The sequence below is a fragment of the Peromyscus eremicus genome, chromosome X (assembly GCF_949786415.1).
Source record: "Peromyscus eremicus chromosome X, PerEre_H2_v1, whole genome shotgun sequence".
NCBI classification, from domain to species: domain Eukaryota; kingdom Metazoa; phylum Chordata; class Mammalia; order Rodentia; family Cricetidae; genus Peromyscus; species Peromyscus eremicus.
Genome location: NC_081439.1, coordinates 40,122,452 through 40,150,051, shown reverse-complemented (window position 1 = coordinate 40,150,051; position 27,600 = coordinate 40,122,452). Strand labels below are relative to the sequence as shown.

General features: G+C 34.7%; 1 protein-coding gene across 8 annotated transcripts in view; it reads right to left on the bottom strand.

Moving 5' to 3' along the window:
- Dmd (dystrophin) overlaps positions 1-27,600 on the bottom strand; it is a 2,092,376-nt gene that overhangs the window by 1,509,587 nt on the left and 555,189 nt on the right. For 7 of the 8 annotated variants that reach the window (XM_059250112.1, XM_059250109.1, XM_059250111.1 and 4 more), the window contains exons 8-9: positions 13,762-13,943; positions 12,483-12,611 (exon numbers count right to left, since the gene is read on the bottom strand). In XM_059250112.1, coding sequence (XP_059106095.1) covers positions 12,483-12,611; positions 13,762-13,943 — 311 coding nt within the window. The remainder of the gene's footprint in view (positions 1-12,482; positions 12,612-13,761; positions 13,944-27,600) is intronic. The other variant, XM_059250116.1, reaches the window with a different exon arrangement.

Genomic DNA, 27,600 nt, shown 5'->3' with positions numbered 1-27,600 from the left:
TATTTTATTTGTGCTGAAATGTGATTTTATTTGTATGTTAATAAAAAAAAAAGTTGCCTGGAGCCGGGCGGTGGTGGCACACGCCTTTAATCCCAGCACTTGGGAGGCAGAGCCAGGCGGATCTCTGTGAGTTCGAGGCCAGCCTGGGCTACCAAGTGAGTTCCAGGAGAGGCGCAAAGCTACACAGAGAAACCCTGTCTCGAAAAACAAACAAAAACAAAAAAAACAACAACAACAACAACAAAAAGTTGCCTGGAGATCAGAGGTAAAAGAGAGCCATTAAGCAGAAGTCCAGCAGTGGTAGCACATGCCCTTGAACTGATCACATGTCTCTGTGTGATCAAGGACACAGCCTAGCGTGGTGACCCGAGTGTTTAATCCCAGTACCAACCATAGAGACCTGGAGGTCTGTATCGACAGGCAGTGTCGAGGAAGTCATGTGGCTGGGCTTAGAGCCAATGAGAAGGCAGAACAGGATAGCATGAAAAGAGAAGTCACACAGGAAGAAGCTTTCTCTCTTAGGGGAAGGATGGCAGTGAGTGGTAAGCTAAAGGTAGTCTTGGCTCTTTGTTAGTGCTCTTGGGCTTTTAACTATGTATTTGGCTCTGTGTTTCTTTTTTAATAAGACCGTTTAGAATTTTGTCTACAAACCACATATCTTAGGATGGTGATAATTGTCAGTGGACCTAGTAATCTGACTAACAGTATAAAACTTTCTAAAAAGTATTCCTTTTAAAATGCTAAGATTTTGGTCAAAGTCTCCTAGAAATGCATGATGATGAAGATAAAATGCAACAAGACTTTAAATGAAACAAAGTCCCAGAGAAATGGTATCAACATTTTCATAAATGTTCACAGTAAGCAGATTGGGGGAGTCACATTATCTTATACATCTCTGGTCACTTTCATCATTATAATGTAAGATACTTGAAGTCACACAAATATCTCTGTAAATGTTCATCTTTAAAACCTGTAATGGATATAGGAAATGGGGGGGCTTGGATTTCTGTTTTTGAATTAGCAGACAGATATACTGGAAATAAGGAGTCACATAACAATTGCATATAATCAATCTTGATGTTTAAAACATACTTTCTGCCCCGATGACATATTTCATAACTTTTATTGCTTCAGATTTAATGACTGCATTATATATATATATATATATATATATATATATATATATATATTGAACAAAGTATATTGTATTTTTTCTACTTACATATGAATTTCATAGATATTCTAAATTAATCACTCCTAAAGAAAATGCCACTTGAAAGAGTATACTGTTTTCTTTCAAGTTAATAGTCAATAAGGGTAAATTTTTAAAGATAATGAAAATGTGTCAATATATTTAAGATCTACCTACACTGAATTTTCTACATGTAGCATCATGTTCTACATGTATGGTTAAAGGGTTTGGTGATTAACACATAATTATTCCATGTTTGTACTGATATTATTTGTAGACAAAAGTCTTAGTTTGTAAGGGTATGTGCTGATAGAATGCCATAACAAGGATTTTAATTAGGTATGCCAATTATAGCTTTTAGGAAAAAGGCAATATAAAAATTTGAATCAAGATCTATTTATCAATTTCAATGTTTAAACTTTTTGGGTAAGGTTTCATAAAAAGGTTTATTTTACTTACAGATTTATCAAACATTTTGAAACAGTTTCTAAAGGCAAAATAGCTATAATAAACAAATCAATACAAACACAAATAAAATTGCTAATGGATGTAAATACTAAAGGTTATTTATAAAAATGGGCAATGTAGTAAATTAGATCCATTATAATCCTGGAGAAGATTCTCCTAATATAATTCTGTTAAGTGGATATAGTATTAAAATCATGTAAATGTTTAATTTTAATAAAGCACAGGCTGCTCCATACACTTAATCAACATTGCTTAATTTTAACTGAATGACTAATGATTTATTACTACACCCCATAGTTCAATACATATTTTGCCTTCATCAGAGTAGCTTGTTTTTGCAGTAGATGGAAACTACAGATTCACATATGGTTAATATGCAGACAGTAAGAGACTCTGGAGTTCTCAGCCCTAAATGGAACATCTATGTCGCAACCCTCCCCTCAAGTTTCAGGGATCATCACAGAAGACAGGAAGGAAAGAGCCAAAGATTATGAATGATTCCAAATATATGTTGTTTTCAATACACAACAGGATAACTGTACATTCGAGCTCACAGTGATTGTGACAGCATGAACAACCAAGGCCTGTGTAAGTTGAAGCCAGACAAAACCCCAGATTGAAAGGTTTGAAAGGAAGGCATCAAGTCCCACTTGCAGCTGAGGAATTTGGGTCAGGGGAGTGGTTGGAAGAGGGATAGACACTTCTCTTTAACAGTGTGATACCTGGTACATCGATCACATTTCAAGGCAGGCCCCATACCCAACAAAGTGGTCTCAATGACGTTGAAGGGGGAAGGGAGAGAGGTAAATGGGTAACGTTGGGTTAGTTGGAAGGAGCATGTGGATCTGGAAGAATGTGAGGAAAGGAGAGTAAATATGATCAAAATACATTGTATGGAAGCTTCAAAGACCTAATAAAATGTTATTTTAGCCCTCCAATTGGCTATTCAATATGAAGTGATCAGCTCCAAGTTGATATTCATACAAGTACTATTATATAGACTAAGCAGGTATATTTATATATTTAGGGATATATAATAGATATGTATGTTTATATGTGACTACAATGAAATAAAAACTACAAAATTGAGAGAAAAGAAGAATTGCATAGGAGGGGTTAAAATGAGGAAAGGAAATGATGAAATTGTATTATAATCTCAAGAAAATAAAAATAAAGTATCAATTCTACAAAATTTTATTTAAAAAATGTGTCTCCCTGGCAGACAAAGATGGAGACACAATCTGCCTGGGTCTTCACATCAAGTGCATGTTTGTTCATACCTCAGAAGGTAATATATTCGGCACCATAATCTAAAAACTTCCCAATAGGAATAACTTTCAATAGTCTTTTCTCGGTGATTAGATTTCAGAGTAATTTCAAAGGCTTTTAAGCTTTTATGAGTGGGAGACGGCTGAGTGGATAAAAGTGCTCGCTCTGTAAGTATGCGGATCTGAGTTTGGATCCCCCAAATCCACATAAAACTAACCTCAATAATCAGTATCTGTACACAGAGACTGGAGAATCCCCAGAGTGCATGGGTCAGCTAGTGTGGTGTATGTAGAAGAAAAACAACAAACAGATGTCTCAAACAAGATAGAAAGTGAAGACCAACACCCAAAGTAGTCCTCTGACTTCAACCCAGATGCCATGTCATCTTCAGGACCCCATTCATATACACAAATCCACCCACATGCATGCTTGTGTGCACACAGACACACGCATATATGCATGCATATATATATCCACAAAAAGCTTGTGTGTTTATGTACATGTCTTCAGGTGTGTTTATGTGTATGTGTGTGTGTTTTGTAAGTATAAGTGTGTGTGTGTGTGTGTTATAAAATTAATTTAGAAAGTAAGCCAAGTGCTATCTATTCTTCTTATTGTCTAGGAATTTCATCAATGTATGTGTATTCTAAGTATAAAGCCTGTGATATTATGTAGAGACAAACTAGTTTTCAGATATCCAGAAAAAAATTGTATTGGGGAAGCATCATATCTTAAATGTATTATTTAACATCATATAAATTGCCTCCATTGATTTTATAATAGTTTCTTTCCCTAGTTACTATAGAAAGGATATAATAGTCACACAAGCTCAGAGCTTGGGTATGTATCTGATAAAATATATAATAAAATTTTTGATGGATAGAAAAGTAGAGGCTGTCTACTACTTTTAAAATATAATAACACAATAATATGGCAGCTTATAGATTTTTAAGTATTCAAAGTCAGTTTAACATTTTTGATACTCCTTTACAATTAGTAGTCAATAAATCCTTTTGAATAAATCATAACACATTTTCATTTAAAATTGTCACATAACTCAATGTCTCTCTCCAGCAATAAATTGTGATGTGAAATTCAATATAAATTTATATTAAGGTTTTTATGAGCCTCAACAACATTGGTACTATTTTCAATTCATCCATTATCTCATTCACATTGTCTCTAAAATATTATAGTCATTTTCAATTTAATTTAAACATATTTATCTCCTTTCTCATCTATATATTATGGATCATAAAAGCATGCCATATTTCCACATTACTCAATAAAAAACTACAGAATATAAGAATGTTGTCTCATATGCTCTGCTCAAAACGTAATGATTAAGAAGCAGCTGGAGAGTATTGAACCCAATTTCTACTTAAAAAGAAAAAAAAAGTTGGATGTGGTGTTACATGACTCTAACGGCAACATTCAAGAGGCTGAGACTAAAAGATAATATTTCTTAGCTAGATTTGGCTACATGACTAGATAGTAATTCTAGCTTTTATTGGGCAGGGAGGTATAGCCATATAGGCGAACAAGGTAACACAGAATATAAATAATACCTCAAAGAGTTAGAACAAGAGCACAAAAGATCACATTTTCAAAATAAGAGGCATTAAAATTAAAGCAAAAGTAAATAGACACTAGAGAAAGTCATACATGAAATAAGTATTTTCAAAAGGGCACACAAAAGAAGTAAATGTTCATCTAAACTACTGAGAAGAAAGAAAAGTCAAAATTATCAATAAAGGAGGTAGGGCTGGAGAGATGGGCCAGCCATTAAAGGGTAGGCTCACAAGCAGAAAGAATAACCAGTGCTATCTAAATAGAAAGGGTCTTAAAATTATTTGCCAACTCACGGGATAACCTAGAATAAATGAGTAGATTCCTAAAAATATGGTACCTTCTAAGACTGAATTACAAAAAAAAAAAGTGTAAAAAGCCCCAATAAAATCAAGAGGTTAATCAACAACAAACTAAACTGGCATAGCACCAAGCTGCTAAATATGTTTATGCCCATACACAAATGCTACTCTCAGTCTTAATCAGAGAAGCTTCTGTTTGCAATGAAATGCAGCAAAAGCAGAGATGCATGACTGCTCAGGACACTGAGAATAAGTTAGAGTGCTCAACCCCAACAAGACATTGTCTTTTGTTGCCTGCTCTCCCGTGAGCTCACTGTGCTCTGATGAATTCTGGCAAACCCATGGTTATACAAACAGTCTTAGTTAAACTCAGCAGGTCATAAAACAAAACAAAAAACATGGATGTGAGAGTGATACTTCTAGGGTAGGAGGTAATAAGAGTATGAAGCAAGTAAAAGAAGCAGAGTGTGACAATGATCAGAGTGTACTGTATATGAAATTGTCAAAAGAACAAATTTAATCAAAGAAAAGAAAAAAAAGTACTCACCAAAAAGCCTATGGCCTGATGATCTCAGCAAATTTTTAACATACATTTAAAAATAGTTAATGCTAATTTATCTTGAATTCTTCCAAAGTATTTCAAGTGGAAGAATGCTTCCAAGCTCATTTTATGAGGAACTGATACCAAATATTTAAAAAGACACCACAAGCAACGTACAGACTAATATATCTAAGTACTAAGCCATCTAAAACTCTCAACAACCTGGATTCCTGGATGGTGAAATTAGAGTAGTAAGATATCATGTCCAGCTTTGCCCAAGTTTTAGAATTGCTTTACAGTTTGCAGTATATCTATCAATATATAGAGCTGATTTTCAAACCTGACCATTCTGTTTCTAAATTATTTCCTCAGTCTGATCAAAAAGAATAAACCCTATCTAGATTCAGACCAATGACTATTTTAAAGGAAGGGGTGCCCTCCATTAATGGTTGTATATTATCTGTTAATTATTTTATTAAATCTTCACTTAGTTTGGGGAACAAGTTGAGTAAAGAGGAGCCAATGATAATGATTTAGCTCCTCTTCCCTTTGCACAATATACGCACACATAGGATTCTAAGACACAGAAACATAAGAGCTTTTTTTAAATAAAAAAACATTACTATATTCTGCTTTGTGTGGCCCCAAGACTGCTCCTCAACATTAGAACTAAAAAGAGCACCGTTTACATTAGACTCCTTCACACGCCACCAATAACTCATAAAACTGACTAACTGTATACAGGTCATGATTCAAAAAATTACAAATTTTACAACTCAGTAGTTATGAAAGTGTTTATCAAAATATAATAAGATCATCATTCAAGACCAGACAATTTTACCTAACCCCTGATTTTTGAAGTAGTAATGATATGGTTGCCATTTTTGAGAAACTACAATGTTCTCACATCATAAAACATTCTTCATACAGTTTATCTCACCAAATCTGCTTAATAGCTCCATAAATTATATAGAAATTAATAATAAATGTGAGAAAATGGAGGCCAGGAGCATACAGGAAACTGTTGCAAGGCTACATGGCCAGAAAGTGATGAGAACTGAATATGAATCCTTTTTACTCTAATGTCATTATTTGTTCTCCCTTGCTCAACTAGTATACTTCCTTCTCAAGACCAGATGCTCCTCTAAGAAAATATGAATTTAATGTAGAGTTTCAGAAATGCATGATTCCCTGCTTCTGGAGTATCAAATGCATGCCTCTGCAAATTCAGATGCATCCAGAATAAGAATCAAATTCTATCCTTGAACACAAGTTCTATAAAATCCCAGGGCAGTTTAGCACAAACTAGCTGCTGATATATTTTTTCTATCCTTCCAATGTCTCTATTTCCTAATATAATGTGGTCTGACTCAGAAAATACATTTTCCCTCTGTCTAGATGACTAAAACGTGGCCAACATTTTGAAGTCAATGAAGGTAGTCAACTCCATTTCCCTTTTTTATTTAGGCAAGGAGATATGGCATATATTGTTCAGAAAGAATTATGGAAATTTATGCCGAAAGTGACTTCTGATATATATTCTTTCATTCAATTTGGTTATGGTCAATGTGAATTAATCAACACATCACAATACTATAGCTTCTCAGAATAAATAGTAAAATTGTTCTTAATGTGGAAACTTAGACAAGATGCAGTAGGACCAAAGCCTTTTTTTTATAATGAACTAAAAGAAACTATGGAGTAATTTTAAGAGTCTTTGCATGAAATGTTTGTTTTAAATATTATAAAACCATATAATAACAAGACATAAAACTGAAAACAAAAGAATTCACAACTATATAAAATTAATATCTCTAGTGAAGTTAAACAGCCCACCAAATTCAAAAGACAGCTAACAAACTGTAAAATTATGTGTACACCATATCACAGAAAAGCTATATCATTTAATATAAATAATTCTTGAAACTTAATAAGAAAAATGATAAAACTGGGGAAACAAAATTGTCACAGGGAAAAAAATCTACTCCTTATTTTGAGTATAACTATGCTCAGTTCCTTTTAAAAGAGAAGTACTTGCCAGTATATATTTACACAGATAAGCACACATATCAAAATACACATTCAATATATCCATATCCTGCTATAGCAAACATGAATGAAATGGAATTGATATATACAACTTCTGAGGAAACCACTTCCTTCAATGTAACATTCAAATCCTAAAACTTGCCATGTAGTGTGAGATGAGTCATAATCACAGAGTAAATCCCAGTGCAGCTGTAGATAAATATGTGAAATATAGAAAGAACAAGAGGCAAGGAGAAGGGAAAGGAAGTAGAATGTTTGAATAGCATAAATTAAAAAGCTACAGTCATCCTTCAATGCCACAGGGCTTCATTCCATTATGTACCACAAAAATAAATCATAGAAAGTCAAATACCTTATAGAAAAATGTCATAGTATTCACATATAACATATATATATTCTTATACAGCTCAAATAATATTTATATTTATTAATATTCACTATTGTAAATGTTTTATATATAGTTATGATATTATCTGGGTAATGAAAAGATTACCTTATCATTTCAGATACATCTGTAGAGTACAGATACATATTTTACTAGGTGTTTCTGATACAAAATTGACTGAATCCTTTCATGAAGAACCCACATACGGGGAGATCTGAGTGTGAACACAGAATCTGAGTTTAATGAAGAATGTTTTAAAGAAAAAGAATGTTATATTGCTGAGTTCTGCAAGAAACATGATAAAAAGTCTTAAAATAGGAGCTAATAGACAGCAAAGGAAGCATGGCAGAAATGATAAAATGATGCAATGAGAGTTATATAAGAAAGAATAAGTTCCATTTTAATTTGATGGATATGAGGTTGTATGTGTGTGTGTGCGTGTGTGTGCGTGTGTGTGTGTGCACGCACGTGCAGGCACAGGTGTCCATGTGTTTACTCCTACTTAGTGAGCAAATGAAACCTTAGAGTAAGTTATGAGGTGTGCATGAAGCCCTGAGAAAAATGAAGTGTACCTGTAAGGAAACTAATAATGAGGACATGCACATCATTTTATGATGGGTGCATCCTTTGTAGTTTTTTGCTTTATGAACATATAACCGTTATTTTTAACTGTCTAGTAAACACATCTCAGCTTAACCCTATACTCTAAGAATATATGCCATCTAAAAAATTTAAGAGAAAATTCTGTTATGCTTACCTTCAAGTTTAACTGTTTTGAAGAGATCAGTAAGTATGTCATTCTACTGGTGGTTGCAATTATTATACTTGCAATACAGATCTTTTCTATTATGGAAATGCTTCTCCACGATATTTCTATGTACCTTTTTACCACTTGAAATGTTCAATTGTTTCTTATATTACAAATGCATAAATATTTGTGTATTCTATTAGTAATAGGTATACTCTCTAAGGTTGACAGGTACTATTCATCAGATAAATATAAGAAGCAAAGATGAGGATTTCCTTCTTTCTAGATACTTTTCAGTTTCAACTTATGTTAAAAGACTAAAGCACAGATGCAGTGGTGATAAGAAAATAATAAATCTTTTTGCTGTCAGGTTCAGGAATTTCCAGATTGGAAACATCACAGCTGACATAGAAGACATGACATTGGGCTTGAATCTCACCTCTGTATATCACCAGCTGCTTCAACAAATAATCTATCCTATTTAAATGTTCTTTAACTTGTGATTCTGATAAAAATCATTTCTGACCAAATCAATTCATACTTGTATTAGAGGAGATTTATATTTGAAAGTCTTTGAAAAACTTTGAATGTGAATTAAATAAGAGAAATGCTTCTTTTGTTTTTCTGAGTCCCTTTTCAACATACATAATTATAAGAATCCAAACAAAGTACAAATAACTCTTCCAAGCCTGACTCCTAGGCTTTATGAGGCATAGAAGACTAAGTACAATAGTTAGGGTTCAAAGCATTCATTAAATGAATATACCTTAAGCTGTATGTAATATACAAATACAACCATGGTCTTTGTAACCCTCCAAAATAAGGGCATATTTGAGTTTTTCCTGTAGTATTCTCACACAAAAATATCCTCACAATGCCTCTGGAAGGCCAATGGTCATGTGCAGTAAAGAAAGAAGAAAATGACCTGATGGGGAAATCAAAAAGAAAGCTTTACCAAGAGAGTCAGAAAGAAAGTTGACTGGGCATAATTTAATGGAGAAATGAGGTAAAGAAAGGATTGACTAAGTTTGTCTCATTATTGAACTACAGGATCAATATAGAGAAGAAAGTGTATATCTCATAAAGCCACAATCACTGCTGAGTCATATCGCCATTCCAATAACAAGGACAAAGAAAAGACTGTGAGCAATGAAACAAAGTTTACTTGAGGACATATGAAGGTATATAAGCACATACAAAATTGTTGAAAATGAGCTACAAATGTGTCTGTAACTAGAGACTGAGAATAGTGAGAACATAGAATGGTCATTTACATTTAGATTGAAGACATGATTAAATCACATTGATAAAATAATGGATAGGCAGATAAAAATAGGGGACCTTCCTCCAGATTTCTATGCTAATGGGGTTGGAAGAGAAACAGGTAGATGTTGAAAAAAAATAACATATAGAACAGAGACATGAACTTCCTGAGTGTAAAAGTTCTAAAAAGTCTCACTGATGGTAGAAACTATTGGAAGTAATGACATTTGTTCCAGTCACTAAAAATATTTCTTTGATGAATAAATAAAGCAAAGTCCACAGAAGGCAGTATGTAAAAGAACATCTATTAACATGAAAAGCCTCACAGGGTTTTGAGGAGAGAAGTCAGGTATATGGTGTGTCTGCTTGTAGAAATTTTAGATAGGATAAGGTTCCAGGAGAGAGAATCTAATGATTAAAAGATTATTCTGGATCTTTAAAATTCAAGATTAAGAATCAAGTATGTTTGATGAGCAAGGTCACAAGAATAGGGATTGAATACGGCTATAAATCAATTATCCTTCATTTATGACAGCCAAATGATACAATGAAAAGGCTAAATCACTCATATTTGGTGTTTGGTATTTGGTATTTGGAGCTTGTTCACAATGCTTCAACTGAATAAGTTAAGCAAAAATTTCAAGTTTGAGGCAAATGTAGATAATTGAGGTTTCTGAGATATTGAGATGAGTAAATATAATTGATGATATTTATGGTTTCTACATGGGAAAGTTACCTGTTCAGAACTCTCTTATAAATAAAAAGAAAATTGGTGTTTTCCCACATATCTCCAAATACTTGCATAAAACCTGGTGCAATTTAATCCAACTGGTTTGAGTCCACTGTAAGTATGACAGGTATCACCTGTAGGGGACAGTGTAGGCATAGTCCTCCATAGACTTCAGTGAACATTTTGATAGTGTGAAAACATAAGGTTCTCAAAACTAACTGTGGGAAATCATCTTCTGATGTGCTTCCTTTAGAAATAGTCACAATATATTACTGCTGGTCTCTTCCAACTTATCTTTCAAAAAATTCCGTGCTGATTCTTTTATGAAAGATAAACATTAGGTTTATTTCAGCAGGTTGCATTTACAGAAAACAAATGTTCTGAGTATTCTATGACATATTATGTATCTAGTAATATTTAGACAAAGGTAAAGTGAACAAAATGAGCCTAAAAATTGTACGATCATTTGCAATTATTTCATTAAGGAACATATCTGAGCAAGGCCTTAATGAAGTGATAATGAGGTAAAAATGTGCTGCCAGAAAAGGCATTAGAGAAACCTAGAAAATGTAGCTCAGGAAAGTGATAATGAGGGAGAAAAGTCTCCTATCTTTGTCTTGGCTTATGTTCCTTTGTTTCAGAATGTAGGCTCTATCCCTTAAATCTTGGTGGTTTCCATGGGAGAGAGTTAAATTAAAGCAGTGTTAAGGGGTTGGATGTGTGAGAGAAGGGAGGATAAATTTAAACTTAAAATGGCAATAAAAATAGTACTTCTCATGCCAAAGAGATTGACATAAGCCTGCAGTACAAGTGGGATAGAATTATTATTTACTGATAAGGAAGAAACTGTTGAAGACCCTTGTTTGAAATTATAGAATTAGTCTTTGTAAAACATGGAATAAAAACCAGATTAAAGAAGACTCTGACACATATTTTCTTATTTAGTCATCTTTCCTCAGAATTGGAAGAAACTAGCCTAGGACAGAGAGCATATTTATGCCCCCAAACAGATGTTTCCTTTGAGGAGACTCTTTCAGGGCATAGAATATTTAGCCTCATCCATCAATCAGCTAAAACATGGATCGATAATTAAATGCATATCCCTGTCTTGAAAAAAAATCACTGATTCTCCTAAAATGTGTACTTTTAAATATACCAATAGGATCAGATTCATAATGTTAATCTATCATTCATAGCATCGGTTTGATCAAAGTCCCTTCCTTAAGACCTTTCAAATTGTTTCTGAGTGAAATAAAGATTTCTTCTTAAAGGCAATCCTGGAAAATTTAGTAATTCTAGTATACTTCATTTTCATACCCTCACATATAATACAGGTCATTTTTTCTTATATTTTTAGCTTTCCTATAATATTGTAAAGGTAGAAAATCGCACTGAATCTGAGTTGTTTGCATGACACTTTTTCATATAAATACTACAAAATTTGTTTTATAATTACATAAGATCATTTAAAGTAGCTTGGGGTTATATATTTCTTAAGTAGAATATATTTTTATGGAATGAGTATATAATGAAAATATCTACATCATTTACACATAAGCTATCTATGCATCCAAAAAAATCTCCCCAAACAGTACAATTAATTCACTTAGTACTTTTTATTTATATGTCCAGAGTTTTTAGAGTTATATACATAAGTTTTGAATGAGATTCGCATTCTTTATTAACACTGTCAGATTGTGTAAAGAAACTCTTGTAACTACAATTATATCAGGAATATAAAGTTACTATTATGAGAACTGCCTCTTAGTGAAGAATCAGTATTTATCAAACTTAGGTAGATCTCAGTACAGCAGATGATGTGAGGGGATCTAATAGTAGCAGGAACAATAGAACATATCTGTGGAGGGGAAAAAAGCACTGAAGACCTCACACAAGCCAAAGTAAGGTTAGATCATTTAGGAAGAATTTCTCTGGTGTGTAAAAGAGAGAGTAAATGTGGACAGACCTGTGAAGGAAAGGGGCTCCGTGTGGAATCAGAGGTGGCAACATAAGCAGCCTGTGTGTAGGCATAGCTCTTGAATCGAGGCTTAGGAGATGAAGTTTGCTCATAGCCCTGTGCTAGACTGACTGTGATCTGTAAAGAAGTTGGGGAAGAGAGGGAGAAAGAAGAGGGAAAATGTGGTAAGTACCTGGGAAGGACTGCTTTCCAAGCCGCTAGAAAACAGAATATTGAATGGAAAAGGTGAGATCAAGTATTTAACCATAAACACATAATGATAGTAAAATCTAATACACTCTAAGAGAGGAATTCACAGTTTTGGTCTTTCTGGAGAGCAGAAAAACTGAGAAGATAATAAGGGCAGGATTTAACATTCAGGTTCCATAGGGACATAACTCCAGGAGTTATATAGCATGACACTCTGCACTCTTTCAAAAATGGGCACCCAAAAGCAATTTCCTCTGAACCAAAGTAAATAAAGCCAGAATTCATCAGGTCAATAACTTGGTGTGGGCTAAAGATGTCATGAGCATAAAAATAGAACTAGCTCAGTAGAATGAAAACAATTAGGAGCAAGAACTTTCCATTCTTTTAGCAAAATGTGGCTAAAGGTTTTTTTCATCATTGATTTTGTTTAAGAAAATAAACACCCAGGATACCCACTGTTGAAAATGATAGAAAAAATGAATTAATAGAATCTCTTTGTACTCATTCCACTGATGTAATAGGTAGTTTTATCATATACACACATATTGTTGATTTAACTGGTAGTAAACAGGTTTTAAAATATTTTTAAAAAATTCAATAATCAAAAATTGTTTATTCATAAAGTTACCAACAAATATTTTAAATGCATTTTCGAATAAAATATTTGCCCTTACTCTTCTTCTGACTTTTTGCATTTTACCATGGTTGATGGCAAATCTAAGTTTAATGAGTATATGAAATTTTAATTTTATTTCACATTATACAATAGAAACACCGTATATTATGCATTGTAAAATGATTTAATATAATACTTATTATAAATAAAGTGCATTTAGCAACATTTTTTTAAAATAATGCCACATGTGCTACATGAGATTTAACATGTATTTGTGTTTATATACATATGAAATGCTATGCATATATATAGTGTTTGTGTACATATGAAATGCTATGCATATATATGCATATATACATTATAAAAATACAAATACATACATTATAAACATGTGTATAAAAATGATACCTAAAGATGGACATAAAATTGGAAACATCTCTCATATTAGTGGTCCTATTTTACCTGTTGAGAATAATGCATCTGGTGATGTAATTGAAAATGTTCTTCTCTAGTCACTTTTGATGGCCTGGGCAACATTTCCACTTCCTGGATGGCTTCGATGCTCACTTGTTGAGGCAAAACTTGAAAGAGTGATGTGATGTACATTAAGATGGACTTCTTATCTGGGTAAGTGGTAGCAACATCTGTAAGCACATTAACAGTACACATCAATTTTTGGTTTCTATATTTGAGACTCTGAAAGGGTAATGAACAAATCAATGTTACAGGAAGAAGACAAATTAATGAGTACTTGTTTGTCCATGAAAGTCCTCTAGAGACTAATTAGAACATGGTAATCAGGCCTAAAATGTCCTTGCAATTTTGCAAACCAATGAGACGAGCACTAAAGTTAATTTCTTTTTCTTGGTCACATAAAATCTTCATTCTGTAATACTTTCTCCTAAGTAAAACTGCCTAAACTACCCCATCTAAGTGAGTAGTTTTCATTAGATAATAAACTATTTTTAATTACATGTTCCTTTGGATGGAAAGTTATATTTTTATGTTAATTAAAATGGTGCATTTATAATTAAATAATTATAAAAAGAGTTTAATGCTTGAAACCTCCTAATCAAATTTTTCTACTATAACATTATGTACATAATGGAATTTCTCTTCTTAAAATAAGCCATGTATTTTTCCACTAAAAATTAAGACAGCACCAGCTTGGTTGTTTAGGGATCTCCAAGGGACCCCTTCAGCCAAAAAGTTTAACCAAATGCAACCCAGTCCCACCACTGGAAGTCTTGCCTGTCTAAAAAAGATGGCCAGATCAGAATCCATATTTTTCATTACTAGGACTCCTCACTAGGGTCACACTCATAGATTCCAGGCTGATGGCAGGACAGATTGTCACTCTGTGAAAACTGACAGGAAGGCCCCATTGCTAAGGACAACATCCATGTAGCTCACTGAATGTAGAGAGGTTAAGCTGGTGCCCACATGGAGCCTTCACCCCTATGTGCTAGTCTCTTTGGTGCAGGAAAATACTCTTTGGCCTACAAAAGAGAAGCTTGGACTCCAATCCAGTCACAAAACCCTCAACCTACAATTTGTCCTGCCTACAAGGTGTGCTGGGCCAATGATGACACAGAATTTGTGGGAATGGTCAACCAATGTCTGGTTTAATTTGAGGTCCACACCATGAGAGGAAGCCCATGTCCTATACTGCCTGGATAGCCAGGAACCAGTTACTGGATAGTCCAGAGACCTAGGGTAGAATGAAACATGACTGGTCTTTAAAAAAAAAATCAATGAAATGATTCCTAATGACATTGTGCTATACTCATAGATCGGTGCTTTGCTCAGTTGTTGTCAGAGAGACTTCCTCAGGCAGTAGTTGGGAGCTGGTGCAGAGACTCACAGACAAACATGCAGAGAGAGAATCTAAATTGGAGGTCTCCATCTGGTCCCTCCCTTAGGAAAATGGGGAACCCTGTGGAAGGGGAGAAGGAATTAGCAGGCATGGAGGATACCAGGAGAACATGGACCACTGAATCAACAAAGCAGGGCGCATGTAGACTCACAGAGACAAAGGGAACAAGCACAGGGCCTGCAAGGGTCTGCCCTAGGACCTCTGAGTACATTTCATGTCTGTTGGCTTGGTGTTTTTGTGGGACTCCTAGCAGTGGGAGTGGGTGTGTCTCTGATACTTTTGCCTTCTCTTGGGACTCTTTTCCTCCTATTAGGTTACCTTTTCCATTCTGGTCTGAGGGTTTTTGCCCTGTCTTATTCTACCTTGTTTTGTTGTGTTTGGTTGTCTCTTGGATGCTGGCTCTGTTTTGAAGAGAAACAAAGTGAAAGAGGATCTAGGAAAGGAGGAGCTTCGAGGAGTCAATGGAGGGGAAACTGTGGTCAGAATGTATTGTATGAGAGAATAATCTACTTTCAATTAAAAAATCAAAATAAAATGGTGATATAGCATATTCATTTGTAATGTTTCTTAATTATATTAATTTTTTTTATATTATGGTTCATCTGTTAAAACAGTATTCCATTTCCCTTAGGCTTTCAAAATGTATATATAAAAGTAAAATGATAGTTACTTTTAAAGGTCCTTTTAATATTTAGAATTATTATTTATCATATTGTTCTCATGCTATAAAATATAAAATCAAGATGTAAAAATATTCCGTTGCATGAAGTCATTAATCTAATAAATGTTTAAATAAATCCTACCAGTGGAATACTATTCAGCCTTAAAAACAAAGGAAAATACTGGCATATGTAATAATATAGATGAATCTGGAAAATTTGCTAAGTAAAATTACCCAAATACTGAGAGATAATTTATAATCATATAATTATGGAAACTAGAAAGTTAAATTCAACCAATTCACGAATAGAAAGGGCTGGGAACTCAATTAAGCAGAGTCAGGCTAATGTTTACAACTTTTGAAGTAGCTAGGAAAAATAATTTCAATAAGACTCCTTTATCTTCTACTTAATAACTATCTACTATAGTCTTCCTAAAAATTGCTAAGGACAGATTTCAAGTATTCTCCATAAAAATGTGAATGTGACTTGTGGCGATATTTATTAGTTAGTTAGATATAGCTCCTCCAAAATGTATACATATTTCAATATTTCATACTATAAATGACAAACATGTATGTATTTTTTACCAGCTAAAGCAATTAATTAATTAAACTAATTAATTGATTTAAAAAGAAGTAGTAGGACAAGGAATCCACACTAACTCTGAAGCACCATGGCAGGACAAAATTTTCTCATAGCTTTACTAGAACTAAAACAACTGTTTCGTAGATGTCTCATTAATGGCTGAGCACTGTGCTGTCACTTATTGTCCACACTTTGACCAGTTGTGAGTCTAAGCTCACTGCCACTAAATGCTAAAAGAAGCTTCTCTGATGAGGGGTAAGTGTTGCACTAATCTATGAGTATTAGGATAGGTATTTAAAAGGCACTTGAATACTATATACCTCTAGGAAAAGAAAAGCAGTTAGGTTGTCCTCTAGAGCATATGAACTACCCATCCACAAGTTCTTGTCTGGGTTTACAATATGGTAAATGAGTTCCCTTCTGTGCAATGGTCCTTAAACCACTCATAAAGCTGCAGGTTATCCCTACAACATTCATGTCACTATTACTATTATGATAGTGTAATAGACCAAAGGGTCTATCATGATAGGCTGATTGTTATTGTGATACATAGGTTCACAGCTGAGTGAGATTGTTGATGACCTTTCTCCCTTAGAAGCATGCATAGCACCATATTCTGTGACAAAATTATGTAGTGTCTTCAGCAATGGGATCATAACCATCAACTTCTGATGTTCCACTAAGAGCAATAACAATAGCCTGTATTGTTTTGAGAGGTTCTGTGACCCCCTCCCCCAAGCTAATAGAATGTAAAGGTAGAGGGGTAGAAAGATTGTAAGAGTCATAGCTTAATGAGGACTATTACAAAATTATACCTTATGGAAGTGACAAGGCCATGGCCGTCATTAAATCACAACAACTTTGTGTGAGATATTTGATCATACTTTGTGATGATGTATCTATCCTTCCTCTCATGCCTAAGACATCTTCTGATCCATTTAATAAATAGATGAATGGCCAATAGCTAGGCGGGAGAGGATAGCTGGGACTTCTGGGAAGACAGAGAAACTTGGGGGAAGAATCTGATAGGGAGGATTAGCTAGTCAGACATGGAGGAAGTGGGACCAATGATACTCGGAAGAGGTAACAAGTCACATAGAAGAACTTATATTAGTATAAGTGGCTTAACTTACGTTTTAAGAGCTAGTGCAGAACAAGCATAACCTAAGGTCAAGCTTTCATATTTAATAAAAAATCTCAGTGTCATCATTTGGGATCTGGCAGTCCACAGAAAGACCCATTGTCTAGCTTTGGTTACTGGCACAAGACCTGTGAATGTTCAAGTCAGGCAGTATTCCAGCACAGACAGAGGGGAATCTCAAGATGTCCCACCTCTTGTGAGGAGCTATTCACAGTTGATGGCTTCTAGGAGAAGGAGAGTTGTGTTTCTTCAGCAATTCGGCCCATAGTAGGTTTCTCATGTTCTTGTAATGACCTTATACTTACTCATAAGGGTGTTACTAATTGGGCTAGGTGATTTATTTTAAAAATAATAAGAGGATATATAACTGTTAGAGGAAAAATGTTGAGGGAGATCAAGGAGGAGTTGGAAGAACAGAAGTGGAGAGTGGATATGATCAAAATACATTGTGTATATACATGAAATTACTAATTTTTTAAATTGAATTAGAAAAATGACTTTTTAAAACATATATTCAAGTTAGGAATTCTTATTGGGAGTGAATAAGTCAGGAGTAAAAACTATTCGATTAGTATAAAAGAGTGCTGAATAATTCACTTAGTCTTTTGCAAAAATAAGAACATAACTAAATAGAAAAAATATTTTATAAATTATTTCAAATAAACCAATAGGGAACATAATGAAAAATGGGGAAAAATTAAATTATTCTCCAAAATAATCAGGAACAAGATGCAAGTTGCTGTGGGATGATCTTTCTGTATGCTGTGAATATGTGTTGTTATGATTGGTTAACAAGGAAGCTGCTCTGGCCTATAGCAAGGCCTGTTATAGCCAGGCAGGAAATCCAAGAGAGAGACAGGAAGAAGAAAGGCAGAGACAGGAAAGACACCAACCTGCAGCCCAAGTAGCAACATGCCAGCAGACTGGTAATGCCACAGCCATGTGACAAAACATAGATTAATAGAAACATGTTAATTTAAGATAATAGAGCTAGCTAGCAAGAAACTTAAGCCATTGGCCATATAGTTTGTAAATAATATTAAGCCTCTGAATGATTATTTTATAAGCGACTGCAGGACCACTGAGCAGGCTTGGACCATAAAAACATAGAGCTACAGCAAGTGTCTAATCTTACTATTTTTTAAAATAAAACATAGTGCTAAAAATCTCAGAACAGCCAGGCGCTGGTGGTGCACGCCTTTAATCCCAGCACTCGGGAGGCAGAGGCAGGCGGATCTCTGTGAGTTCGAGGCCAGCCTGGGCTACAGAGCGAGTTCCAGGAAAGGCACAAAGCTACACAGAGAAACCCTGTCTCAAAAAACAAACAAACAAAAATCTCAGAACAAAGATGCAAATTCATAAAAGGCCTGCAAATGGAAAATGTAGAAATCAAATTATTTCTATATGCAAATCATATAATCCTTCAATAACATACCTGCAAGATTCTACCCTGGATTTCTCATAAATGATCAGCCAAATAGCAGAATATAAAATTTTCAAATCACTTTTGAAAAAGAGCAAAACTTTTGAAGGAAATGTTGGAAAATGGGGAGGAGGAAAAGTGAGCCAACTCCCTGCTTCTTTGATTGTTTCCTAAGCAGTGTTTCCTAAAATGTATTTCCTAAGCAGGGGCAACGACTCCCTTCTGGAAGTCTTCTAGTTGTGAGTAAATTTGGCCCAATGAACTTTAGATTTAGAATGGAAATCCATTAAGAATGGAATTAGTGTCTTAGTAATCATGTTTATAAGGTGAACTGAGCCTACCCCCAGTTATATACCAGTATCTTATCACAACAAGAAACATAATTTCTAATTTATGTAGATTTCAATAACAATTTTAGAGTGGAGACCATCCGTCTAATAATATTTCAAGCCATGAATGAAGCTAGTATATTGTTAGATTGAAAACAATCATCTAATTAATCTTATCTATATATTCTAAGCTTATTATTGAACACACATGTATTTCATAGTTAGGTAATTATATTTTACATTGCAATAAAAGAATCTGCAAAGATCAAGTGAGACATGACAAACAGAGTTGCATAAATTTAATCTTCAATGTGTCTGCACCCTTGAAAAGTCAATGCAAGTGAGTTTGGTATAAAATTGGTGCCTTCAAAAAAAAAAACTATTCCTGTCTTGGGCAGTCAAATTCTGGAATGTCTGATTAGCCAGCTGCCGAGCATAACCTTGAAATACATCTGGGAAATCTAAAGAAATGTCCAGACCATCCAAATCAAAGGCCAGATTTCTTCCCAGGGAAAAGCAGAAATTAAAATACTGTATTTTAATTCATATCACATGTAACAGGAAAGAACCAGGATTTTTAAGATAACATATGCATAAAAGTGCATGGGTCAGCTTTCTTTTTAACATGATTTAGTTATTTATTTAATTATGGGACACCATTCAGACACTAGCATAAGAACAAATTTTAAGAATTTATACAAGGGAAAAGAAAACAAATAATTACTTCACTATTTAAAAGAGAAGAGGAATGGATGAACTGGGAAGATTATGGTTACAACATGGATAGTCAGATAATCTTAATGCAAAACTATAAAGACATACATGCTAGCAAAATTGAAATGGGTGGTTGCAAAAATAGTCATTCTCATGGATATAAAATGTTAAAGAAACCACTGAAGAAAGTTAACTAGCCTATTATTTAAAATTCCCAAAGGAATTGGTCTTTGACTTTACGTGGTATGACTTCTAAATGGTGGAGCATTAACTAAATTACTAAGGAATTCAATGTTTTTCAATTTTAATATTTTACAGGTGCTGGACTCAAGATATGTGTCTTTTCATTTTCAAGTCACTATATGACAATATACAACAAAATGAAAATAAATCACTTGTGTAGGGACTCTAATTTTACATTCTTTAGCACTCCAAAAAAAAAAAGCAAACTTTCACCAGATTAATTAATCTATTTTTCACATTTTGTCCTTTGGTACTCATATTTGCTTCTATCCTCTATTAACAATTCTTCTCATCAGAGCACTATAAGTATAGTAGTGGAAATAATTTGCAATGATGAAGATGATTCTGTCTCCTAATAACATTAATAAAAATAAAGCAATGGCTTTTATTTATTTATGAAAAAGAGTAAATCTTTTTATCTTACAAGCATGTAATTATTCTTTTCAATATGCTCATGATGCAACTAAAAAAAATTATCACCACAACTCTATACACATAGAAAATACTGTGGCTCAAAATGCACAGTGTTACCTAATAACAGAAAGACAGGAAGGAAATTATGTACTTGAAAGTTTCTGCATTTTAGTGTGTGTTGATGCCCATGGCCTGTGTTGCCACTGAAGGTATTATGGATGCCAAAGTTGTGAGAGGCCATCTGAGGTCATGTTGATGTTCCAGAGTTACACTGTCACTGGTGCCATACTGATCTAAGTGACCTGCACTGCAACCCAGGGCCATGGTGATACTCAGGCCCGAGCTGCTACCAAGGGCCATGCCTGGGTCAATCGTCCTACTGCAGCTAGAGTCTGTGTTGATATCTGAGACAGACATAACAATGGGAGTGGGGGGGGCATGGGAGAGCTGGCCCAGTGGCCTGGACACCAGAGAGCTGATCCTACCCCTTGCTGACTGCATCAGTGGGAAAGCTGCAGCCCTGTCCTGGGAGAACTGGTCCCAGTGGTGTAGGTGCAGGAGAGCTGCTCTCAAACCTTGATGGCCCAGAGAGTGGGAACTGGATCCCCCCTCATCAGCTGCAGCAACCTGAGAACTGGCCTTGCACTCAGGAGAGCTGGCAGTGTTAGAATTCCTAGCCACTTCCTCAGCTACATGACCATACAGTCTGCCATCTAGTAGCTAGGCAAGATGCTTAGTCATGCTAGGGCCTTACATCCTATCTGTGCACTGCATGATCATGTAATCTGCGCACAACGTGGTCACATAATCTAGGGGCATGTGTGTCATAACTACATAAGCCCATATACACATGTCGGGGGCAAATTATAAAAGTGGGTTCCACCTATCCCATCCCTTTCCTCCTGCACGGTCATTCCATCGGTCTATGCACATCTCTTCTATTCCATTTCCTTAATAAATTCTTATAGTGGATTTCATTGTGCCTCGTGGCTTCTCTCACATGGTAAATAGTGCCACTTAATAAATAACATTGTGCTGCTTAATAGAAAACGGGCAGTCTTGGTGGAGGTCTGCACCATATTTAGGCCTTTGAGTTGGTCCACCCTAACATCTACTCCATCTACTACCTGCGGGAGCACATGATGGAACTGATCCTGTGGAATCACAGCCACAAGATCTCCATGAATCTAGACAATATCAAGATATCTAAAAGGAGTCTCAGTGAGGGTCCAGTATTGGTGGTACAGCAGAAGCCAGAGGCCTTGAACCAGACCAACAACTCATTGCAATGAGCATTTGCAAGCAACGCTGTTTGAGCAAAAGAGCACACATATTTATACAACAAATAAATATACGATGGAGAGGCAGGAAAGATGGAGGAACAACGTGGTTTTGCTGCTTGTCTGTTTTTTTGGCTGGTTGGTAGGTTTGTTTTATATTTTTTAAATTCACTATTTTTCTTTCGTGGGAGAAGCTACAACAGTGGAGGACAGACATGGAAGGACAGAGAAATAAATGGGATTGAGGTACATCATGTGTAATTCCTAAAGAACCAATAAAATATGTTAATAAAAACCATAAAAAAGAATGAAATTCACTAACGTTAGTAGTATATAAAAAGAAATACAACTTATAAAAGGAACAAACAAGCAAAGATTTGCCAATTAGGGCAGAACATTAGCAATCTGTCTTCAGCACATGACATGGCTATTGATTGCACTCATGAACCCACAGTTGTGGAGTTTACCAGCACAATATCAAGCCAATTCAAATTCCAGCATAGATAGGGAAAGAACTCAAATGGCTCCACCCCTAACTGATGAGCTATTGGATGGTAACAACTGCTAGGAGAGGGTACCATTCTCTCAGGATATGGCCACTGGCAGTATTCCCATGCTAATTGAACTTCTGGAGGAGAGATTAAAAGGAAGTTCAGGTATATGATCATATATCATTGTATATGTTATGAATTTCTCATACACATTCTCAAAGAAAAATAGTGAATTATCCTAGTGGAATGCTAAGTTGCAAATATGTAATATTTATAATAATAATAATATTAATAAATACACATATTTCAAGGAATGGTTATTTTCAATATATGTATATAACTTCTACTGATCGAATTGCATTATCACTTAGTTCTATTTCATGTTCTAGAATAGTTGACTTCCATATTTCATGTTCTAGAATAGTTGATTTCCATAATTGTTCTGTCTTAGCTGGACTCTTTTTTTCCTTAAACAGAAATGAAAATTATACCTTCTTAATTCCAGATAGTCTTAGAACAAATAATGCACAGGTGCCAATCAGAGAAATATCAATTAAATGGAAAAATCTCATCCAAATGGATGTTACAAGTTTCATAACTTATCTTTAAGTGGAAAAGTACTTCAATAAATGAATACCTTCCATGAACAAATGATCTAAATGAAATATTGTGTCTGTACATTTTCAGCTCAGTAATAATTAATATATTGTATGTTTACAAGGTACTCATTGAGGGTGTGCCCTGCTGAATTACATTTAAGTATTTTCAGCTACATCAAATGTCAGGGCAGCTTTTCATTACATATCATCTAAAACTAGAAGAATAGAAACTAGATTGATCTGACAATTAGAAGCTGATCAGTGTTGGAGACTATTGACAGAAAAACATTTATACTTTCTTACAAATCTCACTATATGCCAATTATGGGACAAACTATTAGAGTTACTATCTGAAAAGAAAAAGTATTTTGACTTAGTGACATTTAACTCTACATCCTTAATTTTCACCTGTTGGGTTAGTGCTTTGCTTTTGACCTAGCCAAATTTACTTCTTTATTCCCTATTTTAGAAAAAGTGCAATAAGTTTTGGTTGTAATCACAGGTCCTATATCCTTTACTACAAAAAATATTATATTTCTACTCACAAATTTGCACAGTATTAGAAGAAATAGTTGGTAAATAAAAGGGTCAGATTGGAGATATTTATTTCAAGGGACATAAATTTAGTTACTTATTGTGGTTCTCCTGGTCTGTTTTTTGGATTTGGAAATATGCCCAATAGTATAAGGAGAATGATAAAGCAAATATGCCAATGATTATTAGCACATTTATCAGAAACTATATATAAATTTAGTCCTTTCTGAAATAAATACTGTAAAATCTTCCTGGAAACATACTATATCATATTCATGATAGACACTGTTGTGGCGTCAGTTATCACATGCTACATTAGTGGGGAGTGGTATAAAGTTCAGCAAAATACTGTCACACAAAAAAATTCAAGAATTCTAAGGTGATAGATGGTAAAATAGACTTTCTTGAAGTACTGCCAAGTTTTCCAGTCATCCAACAGGAACATAATAGACTACTGCTGGGATTCACAGAGTGTCTAAAGCGCTAGTGGAAGCATGCTGATGAAGCATAACCAATATAGTTGCAAGCTTTAGCACATATCAAGTTACAGGGACACATTCTGCTCTTCATAGTACTAACACAATGGCATTTGAGCATGGTTTGGTGTTTTCAGACCTCCACTGATACAAATGAACCTTTCCAATTATACAATAATATGCATGAATGATAAATAACTGCCAATGTAACATGTAATTTAAACCTCACAAAAACAGGAATAATCAAAAGTAGAGCAACAACAGAGAAAAGTACATGTGCAAAAGAGAATAAGCATCAAAATCATGTAGTAAGCAAAACTGAAGACAATATTTTTAATAAAAAAATGAAATCAATGATGTCAAACCGGCATAATACATAACAGAGAAGACAAGTTCACCAGCTACAAACTTCGATTATGATCATAACTTGCCTTCAAGATGTGCTAGAGAAATAATGGCATAAAGCTTGTGAGAGCAGTCAACCAATATTTATTTGGATTTAAGACCTACTCTATGAGATGGAATCCATCCCTGACACTACTCAGGTGGCCAAGGAAATGAGAAGAGATAAGTCATGGACCTAGGGGAGAAGAAAATACTCCTAAAGGAACATAGCCTTAAAATTACTCCTAATGACATTGTGCTATACCTAGAGATCAGTGTTTTGCTCAGCCATCATCAGAGAAGCTTCCTGCTGCTACAGAAGGGAAAAATAGAGGCCTACAGCCAGACAATGTGCAGACAGTGAGTGACATTAGAACACTCAGTCCTAAAATGGATGTATCCATCAAATCTCTCCTCTCAGGGCTCAGGGAACCTTGCATAAGGGGAGACAGAAATATCTTAAGAACTAGAGGCCATGAGGAACACCAAGGAAAAATATCTTCCAAACATTACCGAACCAACACACATATGAAGTCACAGAGACAATCGAAGCATATACAGACCCGCATGGGTCTGAGCCAGATGGGGTGCCAGTACTGGGAGGAGAAATGGACACAAACCCCCATGCCTAACCCAGAAGCTATCTTCAAATTATAACCATTCAAAAATCAGTTTTCTCCCATAGTCTCACTGGGGACACAAACCATTTTTAAGGGAAGGCCCCATGCCTAACAGTAGATGGCCAACAGAAAAAAACTTAGTGGTATCTTTGGAGGTTTTTTGTCTCATAATATTTTGTCAGGGCATTTTTTTAAACTTTGTATTTTGTTTTTTAATGGAATCCCTGAGTGTATGAATGTGTGTCTCTGTACATGTGCTTCTTCTGCTCCTTTTGGGCCCTATTCTGGTTTGTTTTTGTTTTATCTTATTTTATTATGATTATTTAGATGCTTGTTTAATTTACAACAAGAGACAGAAAGCGTATGTGTGCATCTGGATGGTAGGTGAGGTGGAGAGGATTTCGGATGAGTTAGATAACAGGAAACCACAATCAGAACATATTGCATGAAAGAAAAATCTATTTTCAGCAAAAGAAAAAACAGAGGTAAAATGATAGGTTTTCATACAAATTGCATACATTGAATATACATTGAATAATAACATTCTTTTGAATATTGAATTGAATTTTAAGAATATGAATATTTATTGAAAAATACTGTATGATATGTGTAATACACTGCACAGTAATGAAAGCAAGTGAATGCTAAATTGTTCATACCACATATTGCCTAAACTTTTGTGACTCTCTTCTGGGCTCACAGCTTCTGGAAGATGATTGTATTGTTAGCCATGTTATAACTAAGATTAAACTCATTCTCTCTAAAATCACTAATTTCCCACCTACCTCCATTTCTACATATGGAAGTAGAGTTCATGTGTTAAATCAAGATTGCATGGTAGAGATCATCTATGATTTTTTTCATCATTTCTGAATCTTTTCATTTGGTTTATTAACAAGCTATGTGTTTTCTTTGTCTAAAAGGATGTATCTGTCCACTTGTCTTTATGATTACTATTGCTATCTCACCCAAGCCATAATCCTCATCTTCTGGGATCAATGTGACCCATCCTAACTGCTTTCATGTCTCTCAGTCATAACTTTTCAAGTCAAAAAATTAAACTCTTTTTTTTTGATACAGCATTTCTTTGTGTAACAGCCCTGACTGTCCTGGAATTCAATCTGTAGACCAGGCTGACCTCAAACATACAGAGATCCATCTGTGTCTTCCACCCAAGTCCTAGGAATAAAGGTGTGTGCCACTACCACTCAGTCACAAATTTAATTTTAATAACATCATTCTTGAAGCTTTTCTGATGCTCAACAGTTTTTTAGAATAAATCACCACTTCTTCCATGCCCTGCTACACGATTAATGTCACATACATTGCTGATTGCAGAGCAATGGCTTCTCTCTGACTCTTTGTCCACTAACTTAGACATACTTTCCTTGTTTTGTCTTCATGTCATAAGAAAGGTTCTTTTACATCTCTTTGTTTTTATTCTTATTACTCTTATATATTTCTAAAGTATATATATACTTTATATATTCATCTAAAATATTTACCTGTTATTTTTCATGCTTTTGAAGTACTAATATATATTATATCATAGCTCATAAAGAAAGTTCCTCACAAAAGCATTTGCTAATCACCTTATTTCAAGAAGCATACATCAAAAACTTATCTCTGCCTCACATGGATTTATTTCCTTTATGGCACGTGGCATGAGCATAAATTACATGTTTATTTCTTTGTTCATTTTTTATTCCTTCTTTCCCAGTAAGAATAAACTTATACATTGAAATAGTACGTTTTGGTCAATATTCAAGGACATATATTATGGCAGACCCATGAGAATTTCTTCTTGCCTAATGGCATTATAGTGGTAATAATATCATGTGCTTCATGTACCTATGGTGATGCTGGTATAATGAAAGCAACTGCACTGGAGGTGGCATTAAAGAACAGCACATACAATTTCAGATAGTGTATTTGAGAATGATAAGAGTCAATGTTACATGTTTATGTATTTGCTATATGCTCTCATAAGATTATGTTGTCAGTTTGATGTGACCTAGCATATGGAACCTCAACTGAAGAAACAGTCGACTCAAGTAGATTAGCCTGAAGTTATCTCTGTGAGAGACTATCTTGATTGATGTTTAACGTAGGAGGGCCCAAGCTACTGTGGTGCCACTCTCCAAACAGGTGGGCCTGGACTTCAAAGAAAGATGACTGAGCATGAGCACACCAGTAAGCATCCCTCTTCCATGGTTCCTGCCTTGAGGTCCTGAACAAATTCCCATCAGTAATAGACTGTTGCCTGGAAATATAATCTGAAATAAACCTTTGCCTCACTGAAGTTGTTTTCATTAGAATGTTTTATAATACAACAATTGAAATCAAATGAAGACACTACGTTATACTTTTTAGTGTTTATTCCTTCTATTTAAATTAAAGTTCACTGAAAAACAGTATGCTATGATTTCTGGCAGCAGGCTCATATGTCCTACGCACATGACGTCCCTGAATTGTAACAAGAGACCAACTTTCAGTGATAGACATACAGTATCTAAGTTTGCACAATTGT